The 22,520-nt window shown below is 40.4% G+C and overlaps 1 protein-coding gene across 1 annotated transcript in view; it reads right to left on the bottom strand.

Moving 5' to 3' along the window:
• Window positions 1-12,603: 12,603 nt before the first annotated feature.
• The window catches only part of LOC105937937 (SH3 domain-binding protein 4), a 59,243-nt gene continuing 49,326 nt past the window's right edge, over window positions 12,604-22,520 (bottom strand). Inside the window, exons 4-5 of the mRNA XM_012879513.3 lie at window positions 17,798-17,986; window positions 12,604-16,056 (exon numbers count right to left, since the gene is read on the bottom strand). Of these exons, the coding sequence (XP_012734967.2) occupies window positions 15,832-16,056; window positions 17,798-17,986 (414 nt within the window). The 3' untranslated portion in view covers window positions 12,604-15,831. The remainder of the gene's footprint in view (window positions 16,057-17,797; window positions 17,987-22,520) is intronic.

Here is a 22,520-nt window from a genome sequence, read left to right as displayed (position 1 = left end):
TGTATGCAATTTCCTTATCAGGCTGCTGATGTCTCTTTGCGATATTTGTATAATTTGGCTATTTAATGCAATTAGTTGTTCATACCTGAGTTGTTCCTTTGTTGCTTGTGTGGGGATTTGGCCTCCAGCTATGTCCCGCTTCTTCTTCTTTTGTCCAGTGTTCTCCAGGACCACTATACATTTATGTATTTCATTTCCTCTTCCCTTTCTTTATTTGTCCCTCTGGCAAGAGGTGAGTTTTACAATCCACTACAGTTCTTCTATTTCTATTGTCTAAATGTTTATTTTCCTTCTGTTTACTTATGACCAAGCCTTTGAAGATTGGCACTTGAGTCGTTATTACACTGTTATTGCACTTGATGGTGCCAATTGCTCAACTTTGTTATGACCACAATGTACAGTATATGCTAACTTGAAGTATTGTTTCATATAGATTGAGCTGGAGCTCTGTGGCACATGTTGCATGCTAATGTTAACATATTTTGATTCTCAGGTCTAATAAATGGGGAACGCCTCCAAACGCATTCCCAGTGTCTCGTGAGTCTTCTAATCATCACACACAGCGCAGAAGTTAACCGTCACACTAAGGTTATAGTTAGCTGACTGATGACCATTGGCCACCTTATGATTAACCATTTTGGTTTGAGTGATGTGATACATAGCATACATATAATTTAATGAAGCACTCTCAGTGGCTAAACTACTTATAATCAACACTGACAAAAAGTGTATAATTCATTCATTCATTCATTCAGGAGTTATTAAATGCAACTTGATTCCACGCATTTTCTGCACCCCTGTGTACATGAGCGTATATGTTTGTATAAATTAGCATCTTCCCATTTGCTCTTGCTCCTGTTTGTGCATCTTATCTCATCAGGAACCCTCATTTCTGTCTGTTGAATACAAACATAGACTCATGGAGGATTTGGATAGCGGACAGTGGGGGTTCTGGTTGCGGAGGGGGCTGACCGCTGCAAAGTAAACAGAGAGCCTCTGCAGCCCTGCCAGGTTTCGATCTCACTCACCTTTCACAACGGTGAGCTGCCCTGAGAACAAACAGGCTTCTGTCCTGCTCACGTCAGCAGAGACACAAACTCCGGCTGCGGCACCAACATGATAACCCAACTCTCTTAGTGCATCCTTGTCTCTGAAATTCAGCAGGTAAACAGAGCAGTCTCTTTTCAACCCTAACAATATAAAAAACGTAAAAAATGCTTAAAAATTACAAATAATCTACCAGAGAAAATTCATCCTTCGATTCGCCATAATAACCCCCCAATATTAACCTAAAAGAATCATTAAACATCTCAAATTAAGACTTGGGTCAAAACACAGTGCTGCTTTAAAGCGGGACATTTACCCCTATATATAATATCAGCACATTAAAGCTATGAGTTCTCTATTAGATTGTGTTTCTGAAATTACAAAACTCATAGTTTTATGCTTTTTAAACATATGCATCAGCGGTGCCAATGAATGTAGAATAACTGTGCTGTAATATCAGTTTATTATGACTCCCACACACACAGAACACTGTAAAAGCCGATATTTAGGGTAATAAGCATCTTCAATTTAACCTGATCGCTGTGTTATGTTTTAAAATAGCATACTGGCTTTCTGCTAAACTGAGAAATTAATCTAAATAATTGAGGTTTATTTTAGGATTTCATCCTCGATTTTACTCAATAATAATCCATAAATGTAAATATTATTGAAAAGTAAATGTATGTCAGGAACTCAATTTACTAAGAGAAACACAGTATATGTATTAAAATGAACATACAATGCTTGTAAGTTCTTCCTTTTTACTTTTAAATCATTCAGCTGTGGTGTATATAAATTGGAACTGCAAAGCTTTGGTCTGAATTGTTCGTTAACGTAGCTCCACAGGCTGTTCTGAGGTGTAGCTTATTTTGATGTTGTCCCTTCAGACCTAAAGAGGCACTTCAGACCCCACATCCCTCAAGGTCGCAGAGTGGAGGAAAGAACAAAAAACTGAATGGCTTGAAAAAAACAATATAAAGATATCTAATTAGCTGCTGGGCAGACTACATTCAAATTTTCTACTGTCCTACAGACTCTAAGTACACAGTGAAATGTAATCAAAGTCTAAAAAAAGTGGATTTTGCATGATATGTCCCCTTTAATTACACACAGACTGTTTCTAAGTGTCAATTTTTGTCAGATTTTTCACTTATATCTAATGTAAGTGGACAGCCAAGATTAGCATATTATACCAGACCAATAAAAACACTTACTACAGAAATGTGGACTTAATGAAAAGTATGTTTGATATTTTCAAAAGGTACTTTTATTCTGACATATGAGCCTCATCAGAAGCCACATTCTATTTCTTTAAGGAGCAATAAGCGAAATTTCATTATTTCAGATAGAAATAACTAAAAAACAGTCTTGTGAAGAACTACAGGTAATATTTAAGATGGACTATGGTATGACGTCACATCCATCTCTCTATGTTGTTTTTCAGTCTCTTGTTTACAAGCACGTACATGTATGTGAACAGCTGCCACTCAGGGCTTAGCCCCTCGCCTAAACTGCTCAGAGCCGCGGAGCGTTGGAGAAACATGGCGGAGAGCCCTGTGCAGATCAAAACATTCTCTTGCTAACAGCATTATACAGTTATAAGTTACTTACTTCTTCACTAGAAATGTTCCTCCAAAAGATGATGCTGTTTTGCTGTGTTTTTATCCCTTTCAAATATGCGCTTAGGAGGTGACGCGTGAGGACAGAAAGGAGGGGGCAGGTGGCAGCTGGAGTTGAGGTAAAGAGAGGTGCAGCTTTTCACACATCTTGTTTTGGTCTACAGACGGTGCTCAAGCACAATCTAGTGGTGAAATATTGCTTATTGCTCCTTTAAATATGTTTGTGTATGTATATGTTATCCCATCCATCCATCCAATTATCTAACTTGTCTATCCCTTGTGAGGGTCACAAGGGGTTGCTGGTGTCTCTCCAGCTGTCAACTGGTGAGAGGCGGGGTAGGTCGCCAGTCTCTTGCAGTATATATGTTATATGTTGTATGATAAACAGAAATATGTAGCAACACTAATTACAGTAGTTGGTATTTCTTTTTTTTAAAAAAAACAAAATACCATTAGATCAAAGTAAGTAACATATTTTAATCTGTTAAAATGTTATTTTTGCTAGAACATAGCAAAAGTAAACTATGTTATTCTTTTTTACATGTCAATATACAAAGGAAGCAAAGCAGGTGATGTCATGGAAAAAGCAAACCATTCATACACAGCAAAAATACCGTGAGCTCCACGACGCTGATACCCAGATGTCTTACTCAGAATGGGACCGCATCAAAAAGCCGCCTGAGACAGGACTTGATATTCTGCAAAAACGTACGTGATCTCACGTGTGGACCCTATAACGTGATTTTCAAACGCTACATGCATTGTAAGATAAAAAAAACAGATTGAGAACAGCTTTAAGAAAAGTCTTTATACAGCCTACGCTGACCATTAAAATGAACCCAACCATTTCTTTGTCCTGCTGAACTCTTCTACGTCAGAGCTCAACAGCACCAAAACCATAACAAAAACAAACGAGGCCATGCAGGTGTTTTTTTGTTTGTTTTTTAACCAGATAACCTGATAAATCTTTAGGCAGGGCAATTATTTATTTTACTATCTAACTGAACAATTTATATGTGAAGTTATCCATCATGAGAATCAAAGTGGTACATGTCTTGAATTTGAACTCAAGTATTACTGGAGAGAGTGGCCACTGCTGCCAGCCAGAGGCCCGTATATCTTTGGTGACCATAGAGAGACTTAACGCAGGCCATAGTCATACTTGCTGACTGGAGGGGTAGTGCTAATTTGTTCTGTACTAGAAGAGATAAAGACAGGCGTTCTCCTCACCCAGTGCTTTTTTGATTCCGGTAACATCTGAAGGAAGACTAGGTCTCACTGATGTCCGCAGGACAAAAAAACAAAAAAAAAAAAAAAAAAAATTCTGTCTATATTTAGATTTTATGTGAAATGACAAATATATTTTTGTGTTTTGTCTCAATGTCTACCTCAGGTTTAACATAAAATCTCAGGCAAGCTGCAGATGTTACCTAAAACCTGTTAAACTCACCTCCAGCTGAAAAAAAAAAACAAAAACACAGAGGTGGGTTTCTTAGCAGGGGAGAAAGGAGCCAGACTCCCGCTCTCTGCGACACAGAAAAACATGGATCCGTCAAGTGTCTCTAAAGGGTCCTGAGCTAAGTGGGGTTATTCAGACACTGACCTTTGCTGCCAATGGCTGGCACAGTGAAACGACAGCTCATTGATAAAAAATAGACTTAAAATAAAACACAGAGCCTCCTCAGCTGACAGGGATGTCAAAGCTTTCAGCTCACCACAATCAGTCACAGTGACATTGTGGCTGCTGCTGACATGACGAGCCATCACTGCTCGTGGAAAATGAAAAAAACACATCAGAGAGTGTCAGAGGGCTGGAATCAAAGGTATGATGTAGGATGCTGCTCATCATACAGAACATTGAGCAAGTTGTTAAAGTTTCTGAAAATGATAAATAATGTCAATATCTCATTCATTCTTGTTAACTGGTGAGTCATTGTCTTACTAACATTACTAACGTTGAAACCCGATATTTCCATACACTATGTAAAAAAGTTATTTTCTCTGTGTCCGACATTAAATCTGACTAAACTTTTCCCTCTGAGTTCAGCAAGGATTACAAACTTACTTATATTTGCTAAATGCAAGGATACATATAAAGAATGTTTGTATATCTGGAGCGTGTAACAAAAGTAATTTCCCTCCTGGGATTATTAAAGTATGTCTGATTCTGATTCTGAAGATTTATCCAGATGAGGTGGTAATGAGCTTTCTAGGGCTCTGATCTTAGAACGTTTGAGTTTAATGGAGGAACACTTGCGATGTACATTAAGACAACCCCTCAAACACTGAGGGGTTGTCTTAATTGGAATCATTGGAAATCTAATGAAATGATCCAAAATATCACATAAGGAATTGTGAACTCCACAAGAGGCTGATTTCATCCTTAGGGATCATTTCCAGAAGTGTCAATAGGCCATGTTCCCCTGTTCAAGAGAACATTATGGAGGTACTGTATGCAACGGTTACATGGGAAAGAAGTGGACTGGTGAGTAGAGCAACACTCTTTCGTTCTAAGAAGGCTGCAAGACCCGGTTTGATCCCGGCAGACTGCCACCTTGACACTTGACCACAGATTGCTTCCTGGGTGCTGCTCAACAACAATCCTTTCTAATTATTACAAAACAGCAATATTTTGCTAATCCTATAGTCATAGGACAAAATTGTTGGTACCGTCTTTGTTAATCAAAGACAGAGGGGCCTTTGATCAGTGGTCACTGAAAATAACTTGAAACTGACAAAAGTAATCCATCCATCCATTATCTAACCACATCTATCCTTTTGGGGTGACGAGGGGGTGCTGGTGCTTATCCCCAGCTGTCAATGGGCGAGAGGCGGGGTACACCCTTGACAGGTCGCCAGTCTATGTCAGGGCGAGGAATGCAGAGTACCTGGAGAGAATCCAGACATGCACGGGGAGAAACAGAACAAACTCCATGAAGAAGGACCCTGTGCAGCCTGACAAATGTAATAATAAATACAAATTAACTGAAAATTAACCAATCAAAGTCTGACACTGATTTGGAATTGTGGTTCAACAGAATAATTAAAAAAATAAACAAATGAAACAGGCCAGAACAAAATGACTTGGCATGGTAATTAGTATCACAGATGTCTACAAGCTTGTAAACAGTCAGTTTGTCTATTTAAAAAGGGTCACAGTAGTTACTGAGCTGTTAGGTTCATGGTGTGTAACATACTGGAACATGGATCACAGGAAACCAAGGAGAGAGTTGTATATTATAGACAAGCATGTTAAAGGTAAAGGCTATAAGAGCATCTCCAAGTAGCTTCATGTTGCTGTGAATACATTTGGACATATTATTCAGAAGTTTAAGGACCATATGACTGTAGCCAACCTCACTGGAAGTGGCCACTGGAGGAAAATGTATGACCAACTAAAGAGAAAGATAATTTGAAAGGTAACCAAAGAGTCCAGAACAACAGTCGGAAAGCCACTCCAGTGTTGCCAGTTATTGTAGGAGAAACAAGCAACCAGCTCTATTACCTCTACCTTGTAAACGGTATAGATGGACAAGCCCAAAGTTGCTGATAATAAGCAGACCTGGCAGCACTGCTGGAAGCCCGGAACATAGTGCTGAGCATTCCTGAAGGTTCCTTTTCCCCTATAATCATCATTCTTTAATAAACGCAATATATATGATAACATTTAGAGTTCTTTTTATTGTAACATCATATATATAATTAGGCACTATTTTGACAAGAAAAGGCATTATAAAGATCAACTTCATTATCGGTATGTAGAAGATCTGTTCTGTTCTCCATCTCTTTTATCTTCAAAGTAGGTACAGACCTGGTCTTGGCGTTCTGTTAACTGTGACATCATCCAGAGAAGACAGATCACCCGCTATTAACATCTAATGAAGAACAGATTACTGAATCAATGTGTGCTTCTGTGCTTTTTGTCTCTCTTGTTGTGTCTCTGCTTTGTCTTCTGTAACCCCCAGTCGGTCGAGGCAGATGACCGTTCATACTGAGAGCCCGGTTTCTGCTGGAGGTTTTCCCGTTAATGAGGAGTTTTTCTTCCCACTGTCGCTTCATGCTTGCTCAGTATGAGGGATTGCACGCAAAGCCATGGACAATCTAGACGACTTTCCCGTGGCTCTACAGGTTCCCCAGGAGTGAATGCTGCTTGTCGGGACTTTGATGCAATCAACTGGTTTCCTTATATAGGAAATTTTTGACCAATCTGTATAATCTGACCCAATCTGTATAATATGATTGAACTTGACTTTGTAAAGTGCCTCGAGATGACATGTTCATGAATTGGCGCTATATAAGGAAAATTAATTGAATTGAATTAAAGAAACACTTATTTCCTATTACACATGATATCCGTCGAGTACGGCTGTAGCTGCCTTGTATTTCTGCAGTGACCCAGAAACACAGCTCCAAGTCCAGTCACCTTCCACATCATGCGTGCTGGAGAGAAACCCTTAAAGCTTGGTTACAATACTAATTAAAGGATTAAAGTCACACAGTGGTGCTATTTACAGAAAAATCCAGATACCGGTGTCTCTGTTTTTGACTATTGGGAGCCAACAACGGGAGCTGATCGTATCATAACAAGAGAAAAGCTTCAATCAAAAAATGGTTTTTACCACGTTTTTTTTTCCTTTTTTGTGGAGTCGTAACTCTTACTGCTGTAGAAAGGTTTCTTTGGATGTGCATGGCGAGGCAGGACCTGACGTAAATGGCGGATGCATATTTTGTTGTAAACGTTATTGTACTTACAAGTCTCTAAGCCCAAAAAACAGACAATAACCAATCTGCAAATAATTTATAAACTTAGATTGAGTGATAATGCCGTGAACAAAAAAGTTTGCCCAGCAAAAAAGTTCCATTTTTTTTTTAAAGAATTCATCTCGTTAGTGGCCCTTACTGACAATAATCCAAGAGGAAATGTGAAGAAAGTAATAGCAGATGACAAGCAAAGGGTTTTAGGGCCAGGAATCAAATCCTCGAGTGTGGGAGCAGCGACTCATGTCCTCTGTATATGAGGTGCCACTCACTCTGCACCTACAGCACGAACGTGTAGAGTGGCAGCCAAATGTTTGTTCACCTTCAAAAGCCATACTTTCAAACATTTTAGGAACAAAACAACTCAAATAAAAAGAGCCTAAACTGGTAAACAGCCTGGATTCTCTGTGCAAACTCTCAGAGCAGCAAATAGGCGGATTGTGTTTAACCTCTCTGTTTGCATATGAGTCTAATGTGAGAAGCGGAGGAGTTTATAAGGCTAACATTCTCACACTTACTAGATGATACTTTAAAGACATCCTGAAGGAAGTTAAAGCCTGAAGCCCAACCAGATTTAAGAAGTCAGATCCCAGGGAAGGGACATGGGAGACACGTTTAAAGCGCAGTGACAACCGAACATGTTGACTGAACGGCCCCTGAGTCCCCTCTTTGTGCAGATTATCCCAGGATTTTCGGAGCTGCGTGCCGTTCAGTGAGCGCTGTCACCCTGGGGGAGCTCATTACCGCGCTCCAGGCTGCGGTTTTGAAGCCTGACAGCCTGCTCTCTGCTGTAATTAATTCCATTTCTTTTGGCTCCATTCTTTCTCCCCCATTAATCTGTGTATTTAATTATGGTCTGCTTGCTTTAGCAGAGCAGACTTTGTGAGGCGCGGGGAAAGAATAAAAGCAAAAAAAAAAAAATAGCTCAAAGTTACAGCTGATTAAATCATTCCTCCACATTCTGTAAGACAAGAAGCAGGTCATCATTAGGCTGTTCTTGCTTTAACCAATAAGGGTGTTGGATCTCTTGAGTGACTTGCAAAGAGTGGATGTCTTCATGTCCAGCTTTGCTGATCCACTCAGAATAATTAGGTCCTGGCCCCTCTTTGCAACAAATGTGTTACCTGCAGTTCTTTCAAGTCTGAACTTGCTTCACTGAGGGGTGACAGTGGCGCAGAAGGTTCTCCTGTAGCTGGTGGGTTGCTGGTTCGAACCCCCAACTCCGACCGTCTCAGTCGTTGTGTCAGGTGCACAGATTTGAGTGGAGGTTTGTGGTGTTCTCTCTCTCGCCTACAGGGTGCGACTAGCCCTCCTAGCAGGCCCGTATTAAGACAATGTGCTGCCCCTGGGCACTATACCTCAAAAATGTTGAAATTATTATTAATTTTATTTATTATTAATGTGACATCAGTGTTCACAAAACGAATAATGCATGGTCTTCAACAATTTCAAGTAAATAATATAACGTTTATGAAAATATATTTTTAAAGCATGAGTCATGTGGTGCCCCCCCACCCCACCCCCATGGTTGGTGGCACTGGCCCACTGGCCCTTATGGATAATCCGGCCCTGCTCCTAGTTTCCCCCGGTTTCCACCACACACCTGCTTTAATAAAACCTTTATTTCATATACCATGCCTCCATGTTTGTTGTCCCATTCAGATTCAGTATGGAAAAACCAAACATGACAGACATGTCCTCTGGCAAGACCAGTCACCCACTTTGCCTGCTGGTGGTGGTCAGAGGACCCGGCTGCATTGGTTGAATTGGTTGTCTGCCTGAGGGCAGCGGAGGCTACAAGTGAGTTAACAGGTGGATGACTGAATGTATGTTAGTGCTTTGGTATAAACTGCTGAGCAACGGATACGTTTCAAAGTGGGAAAGATCTAGCTTTTACCTGGAACCATAAAGTATTCATAAAGCACCAATTTGCCCTCTCCTAACATCCTACATAGGTTAACATTTTTTTGACAGATTCTCTCATGATGGGTTCTTTAGCTTCCTTGATCGTAAAGACACACCAGAACGTCATCTGGCGACTGGAACATGCAGATTTTTTACACCTGACCAACTTCAAATGCTCATCGACTGACTGGAAACTTAAAATCATGTCTTTTTTCAATCACTGAATAGACCAAACAGTTGAGCAATTTGGGATTAAAGTCAATTTTTAATCTTCTTCATGTTTGAGAGCAAAACCAACTGGGTCCTAACTAGAATTTGATAAAGAATCTGTATAGGGAGCTAAAGATTACGGCAAAGAAGCCTTCCAACCTTAAAGACTTTGAGCTCATCACCGAGGATAAACTGTCGGAAAAAAACTGGTGCAAACACGCTAAAGCCTGATCAAAACCTTTTTTAAAGGGACATCTGAAAAACTGCTGATAGGGATTTTAGCCATAAACCTCTGATGGTTACAATTCAAACAGGGAGCTGAATTCCCCCCCCCCCCCCCCCCCCCGCCTTTAAACCAGCTCTCAGTTCCAATTGGCTCTTTCTTCAAAGGAGCAGTGGTGTTGATAAAGTCTAACACAAATTAAATCAGTAATTTTAGGCTTTTTTTTTTTATTCAGGCAGTTGAAGTTTAATCCATTAAATGTTCCACATGGGCTGGTGAGGGCTGAAGATAAGCAGGCAGTTTGTTGGAGGCCATGCCTTAAGGACCCTCGTTTCACCCATCCGGCTTGTTTTCTCCCGATCCCCCCCCCCCCCCCCCCCCCCCTCTCCCATGCACACTTTGTGAGCCTGCGAATCCTCCAGCTGCATTCTATAAACAGAGCCCTGATAACACATGAAACATCGTGACCTGCTGCTCCCGCTGCAGATAAGCAGCCCCCCCTAAGTGTGCTCTTCCCCTCAGCGTGTGCATTCAAAGCCAAATGGAGTCCGGCAATATTTACATTTTATTTACAGCTGCTTTGACACAAAAGTATGCAGTCACAAGAAGGATCTCTATGTTATCAACACACAGAAAAACAGCAAGACGCTTTAACAGACAGTGTCATAACAACAGTGGACATCTGAGAGCGCTCTGGTTTTTTGGCAAGCCTTGCAGAAAATACATTTTATGAGGATAGACAAAAAAGTGTCACTAAATGTTCAATAGAAGAAGGAACACAAAGTTTGGTACATTGATAACGGGGATGAAAGACAGACACAAGCTAAATCCTTCTCCTGCTCTAAGAGTGTGTATCTGTAGGGTTTTTAAGGTACTGTGACTGAACGTAAGGTGGCTGAGAGAGCTCAAAAAGCTGCTTTGCCAAGTTGCAAAATATCACTTTGTCTCAACATGTGCAGCATGTTATAAGGCTAAGGAAAAATAATTACATTTACAAAACAAGTGAATGTGTTAGAAGAGAGAACTTTCAAACTGGGTCTGGACTGTATTTTATTCAGTTTTTCATCGCATTTTAATTTTATCAACCACTTAGTCATCTGTAATCATATTAGTTTTGGTGGATCTTTCGACATTTTAACTTCTACGGTGATGTTAAATTTTGTCTTTAATGGGAATTTAGGGGAATGCATTTTAGGCCATCTTAGACCATAAATATTTCACCAAGGTGTTAAAAGAAAATCATTTATTTGAAGAGGAAATGAAAAAAAGAGAGATTTTGTCAACAAACCAACAGACAGATTTCCTTTTGTCTTTTTGATTAAGAGGGGCTGTTTTTCCCAACTCATTCTGCCTCCAGTTTTTATTCGCTTGCTGAAAATTTCAGACACTTTCATTACAGTTTACACATTGTCGTGTACTTTTTGTCTGGAAAAAATGAACATCGTTCAAAAACCCTGTAACTTTAAGAGCTGACTTTGTTTGCAAAATGGAGGATTGTGTTGACCTACTGTCACTTAGGCTTATCAGTGTAATTATTGTTTTCAGCCATTTAATCCAACAGATCAACCCAATCATTCTTTTTGTGCTGCATTAAAGCTACTAGTCAAACCTTTTTTGTCAAATCAATTAAACTTCCAACAGCTGTAGAACATGTTGTTGTCATATTTTATAGTTTGTAATAAATTTATATTTATTTAGATAAAAAGTATCCTACCCAAGCTTCTACAAACACACACCACTGGTGACATCACGTAAGGCAGTGGTTCCCAAAGTGGGGGGCGTAGTGTAATAGCAGGAGAGGGCATGGTGGAAATGGAGTGGGAAAAATTACCAATTTTGAAAGGCTATTTAAAATATATATATTAATGGCAATGTTGAATTCAATTACACAGTAACATAGACAGTTGAACTTAAAACAATTACATTTTAAAAGTGGTAGTTTTGTGATTTAAAGAAGATTGCTGTTTATTTTTATGTTATATGTTTTACGGCAGTTGGCTTTTCTTTGTTCAACTGTGGAAAAGATTGATGGGAGGGGTGTGTGACAACTTTCCTTTAAATCACAGGGGCCTCCAGGAAAAGGTTTGGGAACTGACATGAGGCATAATGTCACATTTAAGTTTGAGACGCTGACATGGAGCTCTTCAGAGTAAGTCTGTTTGTGTTTGTTGTTACTTTTTCTCTTTCTTTGTGTTTCTGCAATCAAATCCATCTTTTAAAGGTGTTTACTGTATTCTGTACAGATGTATTAATGCCAGATGGTCAGCTCAGTTCTTGTACCTCATGTGAGGTCATCAACCTAAATATGCACAAAGCAGAATTGGCTTTTCTCTTGATATGCTTCTTGAAAACTTTGCATTTTGGGAATCTGTACTTTATACCCAGCTATGTTGTCGTGATCAATTTCTACTAACTACTCTAAGAAAAAACAGAATACCCCAAAAACACATGAAAGCGTTCTGCTCATGGCTAGTGATCCTAAACATAGACATTATGTATGTAGACGCCTCATTATGTACTGGAGCACATCCTGCGGCGCCACCATATTGGATGGGTCTCTCCTATCTTGGCTGGAAAAGGAGCCGATGGGAGGAAACACAGAGGGAGCAACTTTGCCCCGTATTTTCTGCAGCTTATGGTTGCAATAACCGGGGATAACTACTGAGAGTAGATGACGTGGTGCAGATCACCATTTTGGGCTGAGATTGGCTCTGAGGATTTGTTTTACTTAGCAGGGTAGTGTAAGACACTGAAAAGACCTGGAACTCTTTTCCAGGCCTTTAAAAATAAGTAATTATTGTTGGTCTGCAGAGAAAGCTCCCGATGGTATGTGTGAGAGAGAGTGAAATAAATTTAAATGAACAATCCAAGTTGCTTCTTTATTAAAATATAAAATGTATTAATTTATACAATTATTAATTTGTAATACCACATATCTCTTTGTTAAATAGCCATAAACAAAGTATTTCAGTATGAATTCATATATTTATACAGTACTATGCCATATGTCTGTTTGTTAAAGACCATACATATATGAAATATGTTATTTAAACAATGTATTTCAGCATGAAAACGTGTCTTTCCATGTGTGACAGCGTCCCGTATCATAACCACGTCTCTGCCGTTTGTAAAAACCAAACCGTGTGAAAATCTGGTAAAAATTCAGGGAGTTATGATTTATTTTATTTGGGTAAACAGCTTCCTCAGTGCAATGGGAGCACGGGAGAGACCCATCCAAGATGGCGGCCGCACTGAACCATCAGCTCCAGATTATCTACCTATATAATGTCTATGATCCTAAAACACGCTGTTGTTTATCACGTTGTTTATCTCCTCTCACTTTCTTGTCCAGCAGGGTAAGGTGTCATCTCTTCATGTACCCATGTCCATGTTTCTGAAAGTCTATTTTTCATCAGAAATTGTGTCTGCTTGTAAATAAGAAGTGCAAATGCAGGAAACCTGTTAGTTTCAAAAATTGTCAGAGTGGACAGCGGTCTGTGGCAAAGCAACTGTTTGCAGCCATCTGTCAGGGCTGCAGACGCAATGACTCAAAGAAACTAAAACTGATAAGGAAGGTTGGGACTGCATGTCCAAAGAATGTTACACAAAGATTATGGACAATACTACACACAATGTGCAGAGCAGTGATTAGACAGCATCTTTAGTTAAAAAAAGAAAAGAAAAAAAACTTCTTTAGCATTGCAGCAGTATAATCTGGCACATGGCATTTTCTCCATATTTAATTCAAATTGAAAATATTTGGTATAGTTCAGTTTGATTTTAATCGCGGCTGCTAAAATTAACGCATTAGCTATTTGCATTATTTTTTTCTTTATTTTGATGCGTTAAAATTAACGCAATGATTCATTTCAAAAGTGGCCGCTCTGCATTGCTGTGTACACTTCTGTTTGCTCAGTCGTGCTATCGATGAAAAATGATCTGCCTTGCACTGCACACGCTCTACAGAGAGCAACCACTGTAACTGGGTAACAGTGCAATGATGCCCTTTTAACCAAATGTCGAAAAATTATTGGTCACATCAAGCACAGCCCCTTTAATGTTTTTATTTCAGTTTTTTTAAAGTAGGTCAAAGGTAAAAAAAAAAAAAAAAAGAGTAATTTTTGTTGAATTGATGACTTAAATTCTTTATTATAAGCTGACTTCAAATGTGATTAATTGCGATTAATTTGCAATTAAGTAGTTAATCTTTGTTAATTGATTAAGCACTCTAGTTTGAGTGTTTTACAGAGCAACAAGAATTACAAGTCAGAATTGAGTGTCAAGCAAACACCTCACTCACAGATTTCTTCTGTTCTCTGCTTTTCTGTCACAATTGTGGATCCTCTGAGAAATGTTTATATTTTACAAAGATAAATACAAAATTCAGTTTTTTTAAATAATGATTTACTTCATAAAATGAGCTCTCCAAACCAATCTCTCCATATGTGAAAATGTCATCACCTCCCTTGATAAACCATGACATTTTTGTTAATTTCACAAGCGCCATTTAGACCTGATGACTTGCTGAAGTGAACAATCAGAAAACCACGTGAATAGAACCTGTTGCACAACATGAAGTGGGCTAAAAAATATTTGCAAAGCAAAAATAAACAGTCATTGACATATCTCTGTCTGGAAACGGTTACAAACCCTTTGGTAAATCTGGGGGTCTCCAGTCAACCACAGTGAGTGGGCAGCTGAATAAAAATTACTCCAAGAGCACATCGACAACTCATCCAGGAGGTCATAAAAGAACAATGACCATCTAAAGCACTGCAAACCTCACATGCCTCAGGAAAGGTCTGAGTTTTACAATTTAATTTTTTATCCAACTGTGTCCATGTGACCGTTCCAATGCTTCTGACCAGAGAGAACACAAAGGCAACACTCACATTTGTCAACAACCAATACCAAAGACTTTTGGTAACATGTTGTGTGTATTGATGGTACAAAAGTGGAAGCAATGGCAGTTGTCGCATGTGCAAAAGTAGAAAACAACTTTTTGTGAGGCGTGCATCCTTTTTACACCTGACGTAAAGCAAAAACAAAATTGCACAAGTCAAACATCATGAAGACAGTTTAACATTTTGGGGGTAGTGTGATGGTTTGGAGCGACCTGGCTGATTTTTCGTCATTGATGGAAAACATTCTCGGCCATCAGTTAGGATTCTGCACACACTGACAGGAACAAGTCTGGATGGCTCATAGCAAACAAAATCAGTCCATTTACCTCACTGAGAGACGTTTAACCAAACACCAAAACTTTAGAAATCTGTAAGAGAGGAAATCATTTTTAAAGGCAATATTAGTTCATTTTGAAGTAGCCAAAAATGAGCTTTCTCAGCCACCATACAAACTCCTCCGTACAAAGAGAAGTCATTAAACTGAGATGTTTTAATGGACGCTGGTAATGCCGATCTCAGTGGAACTGAAAATGTAGACAGAAAACTGTAAAAAGTGTTCAAAATAATTTCAGAACACCTTTTCTTGGCCAATTAGTTCAAAAGAACTAAAAACAAACCCACTCCATAACCTTGAGAAAAGTCCTTAAACAGGGTCAAACCTTGCAGCAAATGACTAATGAATAAATTATGAAGCATGATTTAACGTCTTTCAGTTTTGAATCAAAACGGGACAAAATGGTGTTGAATTATTCGGCTCTCTGAAATAAGAAGGACCAAAAGGAACAACAATCTGACCATTGTTTCATGTACATGTGACGAAACTACTGCAACAAGCATCTAAAAAAAGTGTTTCTGTAGTCTGAAAAAGTGTTTCTGCAGTTTGATCCACAGTTCTTAACCAAAGTGTTGCTTTACAAAAAAGGCTGTGCCATAACTAGAGTAGAAAAATACTTAAATATACAACATGGTAGTCTGTGTAGTTCATGTGAGCTCCGTGTCTTGTTTTGGGTTCCGCCGGGCAACGTTGAACAGAACATGCACCAGCTGTACTGGCATTCAGGGGCAGTCAGCTGATGGGCAGCATTTTAAACCAGGTTAGGAAACGAGGCTCCAGAGGAGTGAGCTGAAGCGGGGACTCATCGGGCATATGAAGGTTATAAAGAGTTCAGATGGCGTAGTCATCCTGAGCGGCGGGGCTGAAGGCGGAGCTCCGCAGGATGTCCAGGGAGTTGACCAGGATCAGGGTGCCGGTCAGGTGCTTCCAGCGTTTGGTGATGGGACTCTTCATCTTGTCCAGGCCCATGTGAAGCTCCTGGATCACGTCCCTGTAGCTGTCGCCGATCTGAGCGGCCCACGTGACCAGGAAGTCGTACGCCGGCTTCCACATGGCCTGTGGATATAAAAGGCAAACTGTGTTTAATCTGGTAACCATGACGCCTCCTAACAGTGATCACCAAACGTACCCAAAGTTGAACATTTCCACATTTTGTCAGAACTGAATCACAAACTTCCATGTATTTTTATAGGGATCTTATTTTTATTTATTTATTTCGCAACATATCAACACAAGGTAGTGAATTATTTTTTAGGTGTGTACTGTTTGTTTTTTTATCAGTCCAAAGAAGCACCTCTCACTGCAATCAAAGCTGTAAGTCTGTTGAGGTTTGTCTCTCACTTTTCACATATAGGCAGACATTTCTGCTATTTTTTCTGGATATAGATAAACTGGGAACATTAATTTGGAATTCTGCAACATATTCTAGATCCATTTAACAGACACATATGCTTTGATCTAAACCAGGCCATCGTGTGGTATGGGTCATTGCCCTGCTGGAGGGTGAGCCTCCATTACAGTGTCATCCTTCCTGCAGCCTCTAACAGGTTCTCTCTTCTGTATCGCTCTGAATTTCAACCCATCTTCCAATCAACTCTGATCAGCTTTCCTGTTCCTGTGGATGTTCCCATATCATGATGTTTGCCGCCGCCATATTTCTTACTGAAATATTATAGGATTATTGGAGCTGCAATTATTACAACTACAAACTAGTGATCAGGCCTGAGATCTGGGAGTAGTGATGGACTCAGACCTAAACCTTCAAGGACACATAAAGACAGATACAAAGTCATCCTTCTTTCACCTGAAGAACATTTCCAGGATTAAAGGACTGAAGTCTCAATGAAATCTAGAGAAACTCGTCCATGTGTTAATCTTAAGCCGCATTGATTACTGCAACGGTGTTTTCACAGGTCTGCCTAAAAAGTGGATCAGACAGCTGCAGCTGTCCTCACTAAGACTAAGAAAGTAGAGCACATCACCCCAGTTCTAAAGTCCTTACACCGGCTCCCTGTATCTCAGAGAATAGACTTTAAAATACTTCTGTTAGTCTATAAATCCCTGAATGGCTTAGCACCTAAATACATCACAGACTTGTTATCAGTGTATCAACCCTCCAGAGCACTAACTGACTCCAGCCTACTTTGCAGACCCAGAACCAGAACCAAACATGCAGAAGCAGCATTCAGCTTCTATGCTCCACAAATCTAAAACAAACTTTCAGAAAAACGAAAAACAGCCGAAACACTGAGTTCTTTTAAATCAAGACTGAAAACTCACCTGTTTAGAGTTGCTTTGACCCATTTTAACGGGAACATTGAGCAACTTATTTGATGTGTGGTGCAGGTGAACTGTTGTAGGTCCTCCTTGATGATGTCTAAACATCTAAAGCAGGTTTGCCACGTGGAGTTTTCCAGCAGACTGATATTGTCCCACCTACCATCGACCTCCCCCAGAGTTACCATTAGCCTCTCGCCTTTTTTCTTCCCAAGCGAGACTACCAGCTTAGGTGGAGGGTCATATCTTAGTAAATCGGAAAATGTGCCATGCTCTTTCTGTTTTCAGATGGTGGAACAGCGCTTTGTGAGATGCTGAAATGAAGTTACCAGTCGCTATGAGTTGATCTACCACATAACATCCCAACAAAATCTACAAAATAATTGTTGCTGTATTGTGACAATTAATTTCCCTTTTGGGAATAAGAATTTTTGAACTGAATTGAATGTGGAAAAGTTCAAGGGGCATGTATGAATAGTTTTACAGGGCACATTGTTATAACATGTTCAGACGGACGCACCTCGCTGTCCACCACGCCGTTCTTGTCGCGGTGCGGCGCCTCGTAAGCGTCCATCTGCTGCCGGGAGACCTTGGCCAGCCTCTCGGCCAGCTCCCTCCAGCGTCCGGCCACCTCGACGGCGGTGGTCAGGAGGACGAAGTCCATGACAAGTCTGGCCACGAGACCCTGACAGTCCATCTTCAGCAGAGCCTACAGAGAAGCAAAGAGGTCAGTACTTCAGAGGTAAAGAAAGACTGAAAGAAGGTAAAATCTGATGTAATGGAGGCAGATTAGGAGCAGACAAAAACAGACTGAACTCTGACTGGGAGTCAAAAAATAAGACAAGACAGAAGATGCCAGAACTGTTAGGAAGGAGCTGACGATGCCAAAATGCCCTTATAATGAGATTATTAAATGTCCACTGACTTGATCCTGGGTTACCTCCCACAGCCTCACTCCTCAACCCCCCGCAAATCTCAGCTTTATGAATATTTCAGTTACTTTCTGTTGGAAGTAGAAGAAAAAAATGAATATTTTACACCAGATTCATGTCCTTACTTGAGTGAGGGGAAGAAAACAGCTCATCAAAACTAGCTGAAAAGGTCCAGGACATATCATTTAAAAAAAAATAGCCTTAGAACAATCAGGATAATATCCCAGTCACACATCAGCCTTTTGTTTTAATGGGAGGAGAAGACAGGGTGCCATAGAAAATAATTCTTTAGTATCAGCCTACAGCACGTTTGATGCTGACTCAAATAAAATCTGACTCAGCTGCGCCAAGCTGCCACAAGTTGTTTTTGGCATCTCGAAACAATCTGACAAACGAGCACGGTGGCTCTCACTGTATAGACGTGCTACTGCTACTGGATTTACACATCTGTGACACAAATGTCACAGTACGGGTCCAATGATAACATTACTTTACCTACTGCCACACCGTGCTGTCTGCATCAAGATTCATGTACCTGGGCATGAGACATGTTTGACACTGAAAGTGAAACTGATGGTTTGCCCTACAAAATTCAGAAGATAATTATCTTTTTTTCCATTATCTATAGGCAAGTCCTTAAATAAAAAAATTAAGAAAAAAACTAGTATATAAATAAAATATTCATGTCTAGACCCATATAACACACATTTTTCAATAAGCCTGTATTCTTGGTAAGATATAAAACAGCGTGACAGCCGCTTCCTTTCTCTCATCTGAAGTTAATCATCCGAATGACATCTCCATTCTCACGACTCACTGCAGGATTATCCTGAGAGTAAAAACCAATACAAAAAAAATATATAACAACAAAACATGGAATCATGTCGACAGACTGCTTGGATTTGAACCGACCTGAACCGGAGCGCGGCCCCACCCCTCTCTGGCCTTTCTGACCTCCCTGTCTATGTCGATTCTGCCCAGACAGCTGCTGATGGTTATAATAGGTCAAACAAAAGACAAAAAAAGAAAAAAAAAACTGCTGGGCAGACTTGAGCTGTTCCTGTAGCAGGCAACCTGCGGTGCATCACGGTGGATTTGCAAATACAAACGAGGCACATGCAAATGCGGGCGCATTCATGCAACACAATTACAGGCACAGACACACATGAGGAAGAGGTACTTTCCACATCTCCCTGCGGGCGGGAGTGCTTTTTTACATCCACAGACGAAACACACATAAAGGATATTAGACAGGAACCGCTGCTTTAAGGGAGACAGGTCAATTCAGTGCCATGGAGTCTTTATTGAAAGCCCCGGGCTACAGGCAGTCTGCCTGAGGATGCCTCCCAGTTTTAACCCTAAATAAAAAATCCAAACCAAAAAGATTTTTTTAAGGGAGTAATAGTTGAACTTTATAAAAGTGTAAACACTCCACAAATATCCTCCCTTTGCAGTAATGCTTCCCAGCTTCTCACAAATCCAAACTTTCCAAAAAAAAAAAAAAAGGTTCCCTCTACCCTAAAAATATTTCCTCTGCTTGCAACGCAAACACGTCCTAACAACAGAGATGCAGTCAGACGGTCGGATGCGGCTTTCAACTCGCAGTCTCAACAGAGCAAAGGTGACTTTAATGTTCCAACTTGGGGCCTCGCTTGAATGCACAGGAATGTGTGGAACGACAGGATATGAAGGAAGGGTGAGGATGGGGGACGCGGTGAGGCGGGTGGGGAAGGCCGGGGCAGGGGGGGGCAGGGGGAGGGAGCGAGGAATGCAGCCTCCATGCTCCGGCAGTCTCGCTCGTTCTTGAGATGAGACAAGACCGTAGGACGAGATAGTGGCAGCTGCGGGCCGATTGGACGATAATTTCTGCTCCGCAGGAATGCCGGGCGGCGACTGCGTCACATCAAAGTCAGAAAGCGAAATGAAGAGCAGCTCAGACGCAAGTTTGTCATCTTGAGTAACACCACCGTGGAGTCGCACATAATTTGTTTGTCTCTGGTTCTTTATGAGCGCAGAGGGGGAAGAAGCGCCTTGCTTCCCGGCTGGATAACTGAACAGAAAGTCCCTGCCAAAAGTAAAGTGAACACTTGCTGCTCTGGCACTCTTAAGATTTCTGGTTGGAAACAAGTGCTACTAAGTATCACTAGTAAAATCTATTTAGCAAGCCGTAGCACAGTCCGAAAAGTTCAAACAGACAGTCTGTTAAACTAACTTTGCATATTTACAGACTGAAATTAGGGCTCCTTTGTGTTAGCAAACCAGCGCAGGTTCAGTCAGATTGGACAACGAATGTCTGTGAACATCAATTTTTAAAGAGCGCCACAGATTCTCTAATGATGTGACGCCGCCTGTCAATCAATCTTGGAGGCTCGTCAGTAACTGACCAATCAGCGGTCGACATTTGTCCCAAAGTGAAATACCCCTTACATGCAGGGGCAACAGGCCATCTACCCTGACAACATTTACAGGGTTTAGCATTACATTTGCATTGCGGTCAGAGGGATTTCGTTTGAGAAATATTGGTAAAAATGGTTAAACGCTGCAAGTGGGGACAGTACATAAAGCATAAAGTATATAAAGCAAATGTATAAAGCAGCCACCCTCATGATCAGTGGGGAACTACTGCATACTCGTCTGTACAACGGTAATGCAATTTTTGTTCATGATTACATTGTATGCTTGGTGGTTAAATTAAAGGGTAATGTTAATCACTGGTTGCGCTGTGTTTTATGTGTTCTGGACATATGTATGTTACACCATCTGGTTGCATAAGTTGAGTATTTAAGTTGGGTAAGGTTTTGGGCTTTAATGTTGATTTGTCCGTAGTTACCTTGAAATACCTTTACTGACATGATGTACGACTCGTTTGACCGTTTTTTACCCCCGTCTTCTTTGCCTTAATGTTGGTTGATAAGACAAAAACACCTCTGTTAACGATGTAAGCTTCACTATCACCACCATTTCAACTTCTTAGTTGCTTGGGGGTTAGAGCAGTCAGGTGTTCACTTTCACATGGACGGAGAAATGTTACTGTTGGCATCATATCAATTGAGTTTAGCTCTCTGGAATTTTCTGTAAGGCGATCCTTTACCTCGGTCTCAAGTCTTCTGCAGCCTCAAACAGCTTCCCTTCCAGGGTTGTCCTGCTTTTAGTTTCGTCCATCTTCCCAACAACAACGGCCAACTTCCCTGTCCCTTGTGGAGGAAAGCATCACCACAGCATGATGCTGCCACCACCATGTTTCACCACGGCATACCCATTTGGATGTGCAGTGTTTTTAGGCTAAAATGTTCTATTTTGGTTTGATCAATAGTTTTACTGTGGATCTTAGATGGATGACCATTCACTATTACAAACCTACACAACCGACTGATTTGGAGCATGCCTGATCTACTTGGTCGCAAGTAATATGTTGTTGTTTGTTTTTTTTGCTTTGTTACATTTTTGTGCAAAATTCCGTGCTTTTCGTTCACACCGTCTCACTTTACAGAGTTTCCCTTTTTATTCGTAGGAGTTCCAAATGTTCGACATCACTGAATGAAATTGTGAAATCGAAAAAAACTAACAGATCCAGTGAACGAATGCTGAATCGGTTCCTCAAAGGGACGGAATGAATTGATGGAAAGAACTTCTGATTCGGTTGTTTTGTTTGTTCCAAATAACCAGACTTACTGTGGCGATATAATTACTAAACTGAATGTAGATGGTTAGCTGCACAGTGCTGACGCAGAAAAAGGGGTCTTCAAGAAAAGTTGTTAAAGAAAAAACATTTTGGGAATGCTAATTTCTCATTTAATCAAGGGATTAGTTGATGGCCTACTCCATTCCTAAACTATGGTGGCCGAGAGGTGTAAACGCACCTCAAATTCATAAATGTGTTGCAAACACAAATGGCACTTCATAGACAAAAGAGGCAATTACTCATACACACCAAAAACATGCAAAGGCAAAATGTAGCTCATTTATGTACTTGCAGTGCGCTTGCACCTCTCGGCCACCGTACTAAACTATTCGATACCCGCAGCACTTGTCTTGTCAGTATTTCTTCAACCCTCCAATTTTTTCAGGCATGACACTGTTTGTGTCTTGCTGACTAATTTACATTTAGCCGTTTGCAGGTATTTATCTTGAAACGGCAAATTCCCGGCCAATTATCTAATGTTCCATCCAACAGCAAATCTAAAAAAAAGAAGAACCAAAAAAAATGTTTTCCTTATATTTGGGAGTGCTTTATAAAACCAAAATCTCCAGCTGTTTAAATTAAAAAATCTGTCATATCAGGGCTTTTTTTTCTTCTCTGAAATAAATGGA

This window comes from Fundulus heteroclitus, chromosome 7, assembly GCF_011125445.2.
Source record: "Fundulus heteroclitus isolate FHET01 chromosome 7, MU-UCD_Fhet_4.1, whole genome shotgun sequence".
In the NCBI taxonomy this organism is placed as follows: Eukaryota; Metazoa; Chordata; class Actinopteri; order Cyprinodontiformes; family Fundulidae; genus Fundulus; species Fundulus heteroclitus.
This window is presented reverse-complemented; position numbering and strand designations above follow the sequence as displayed.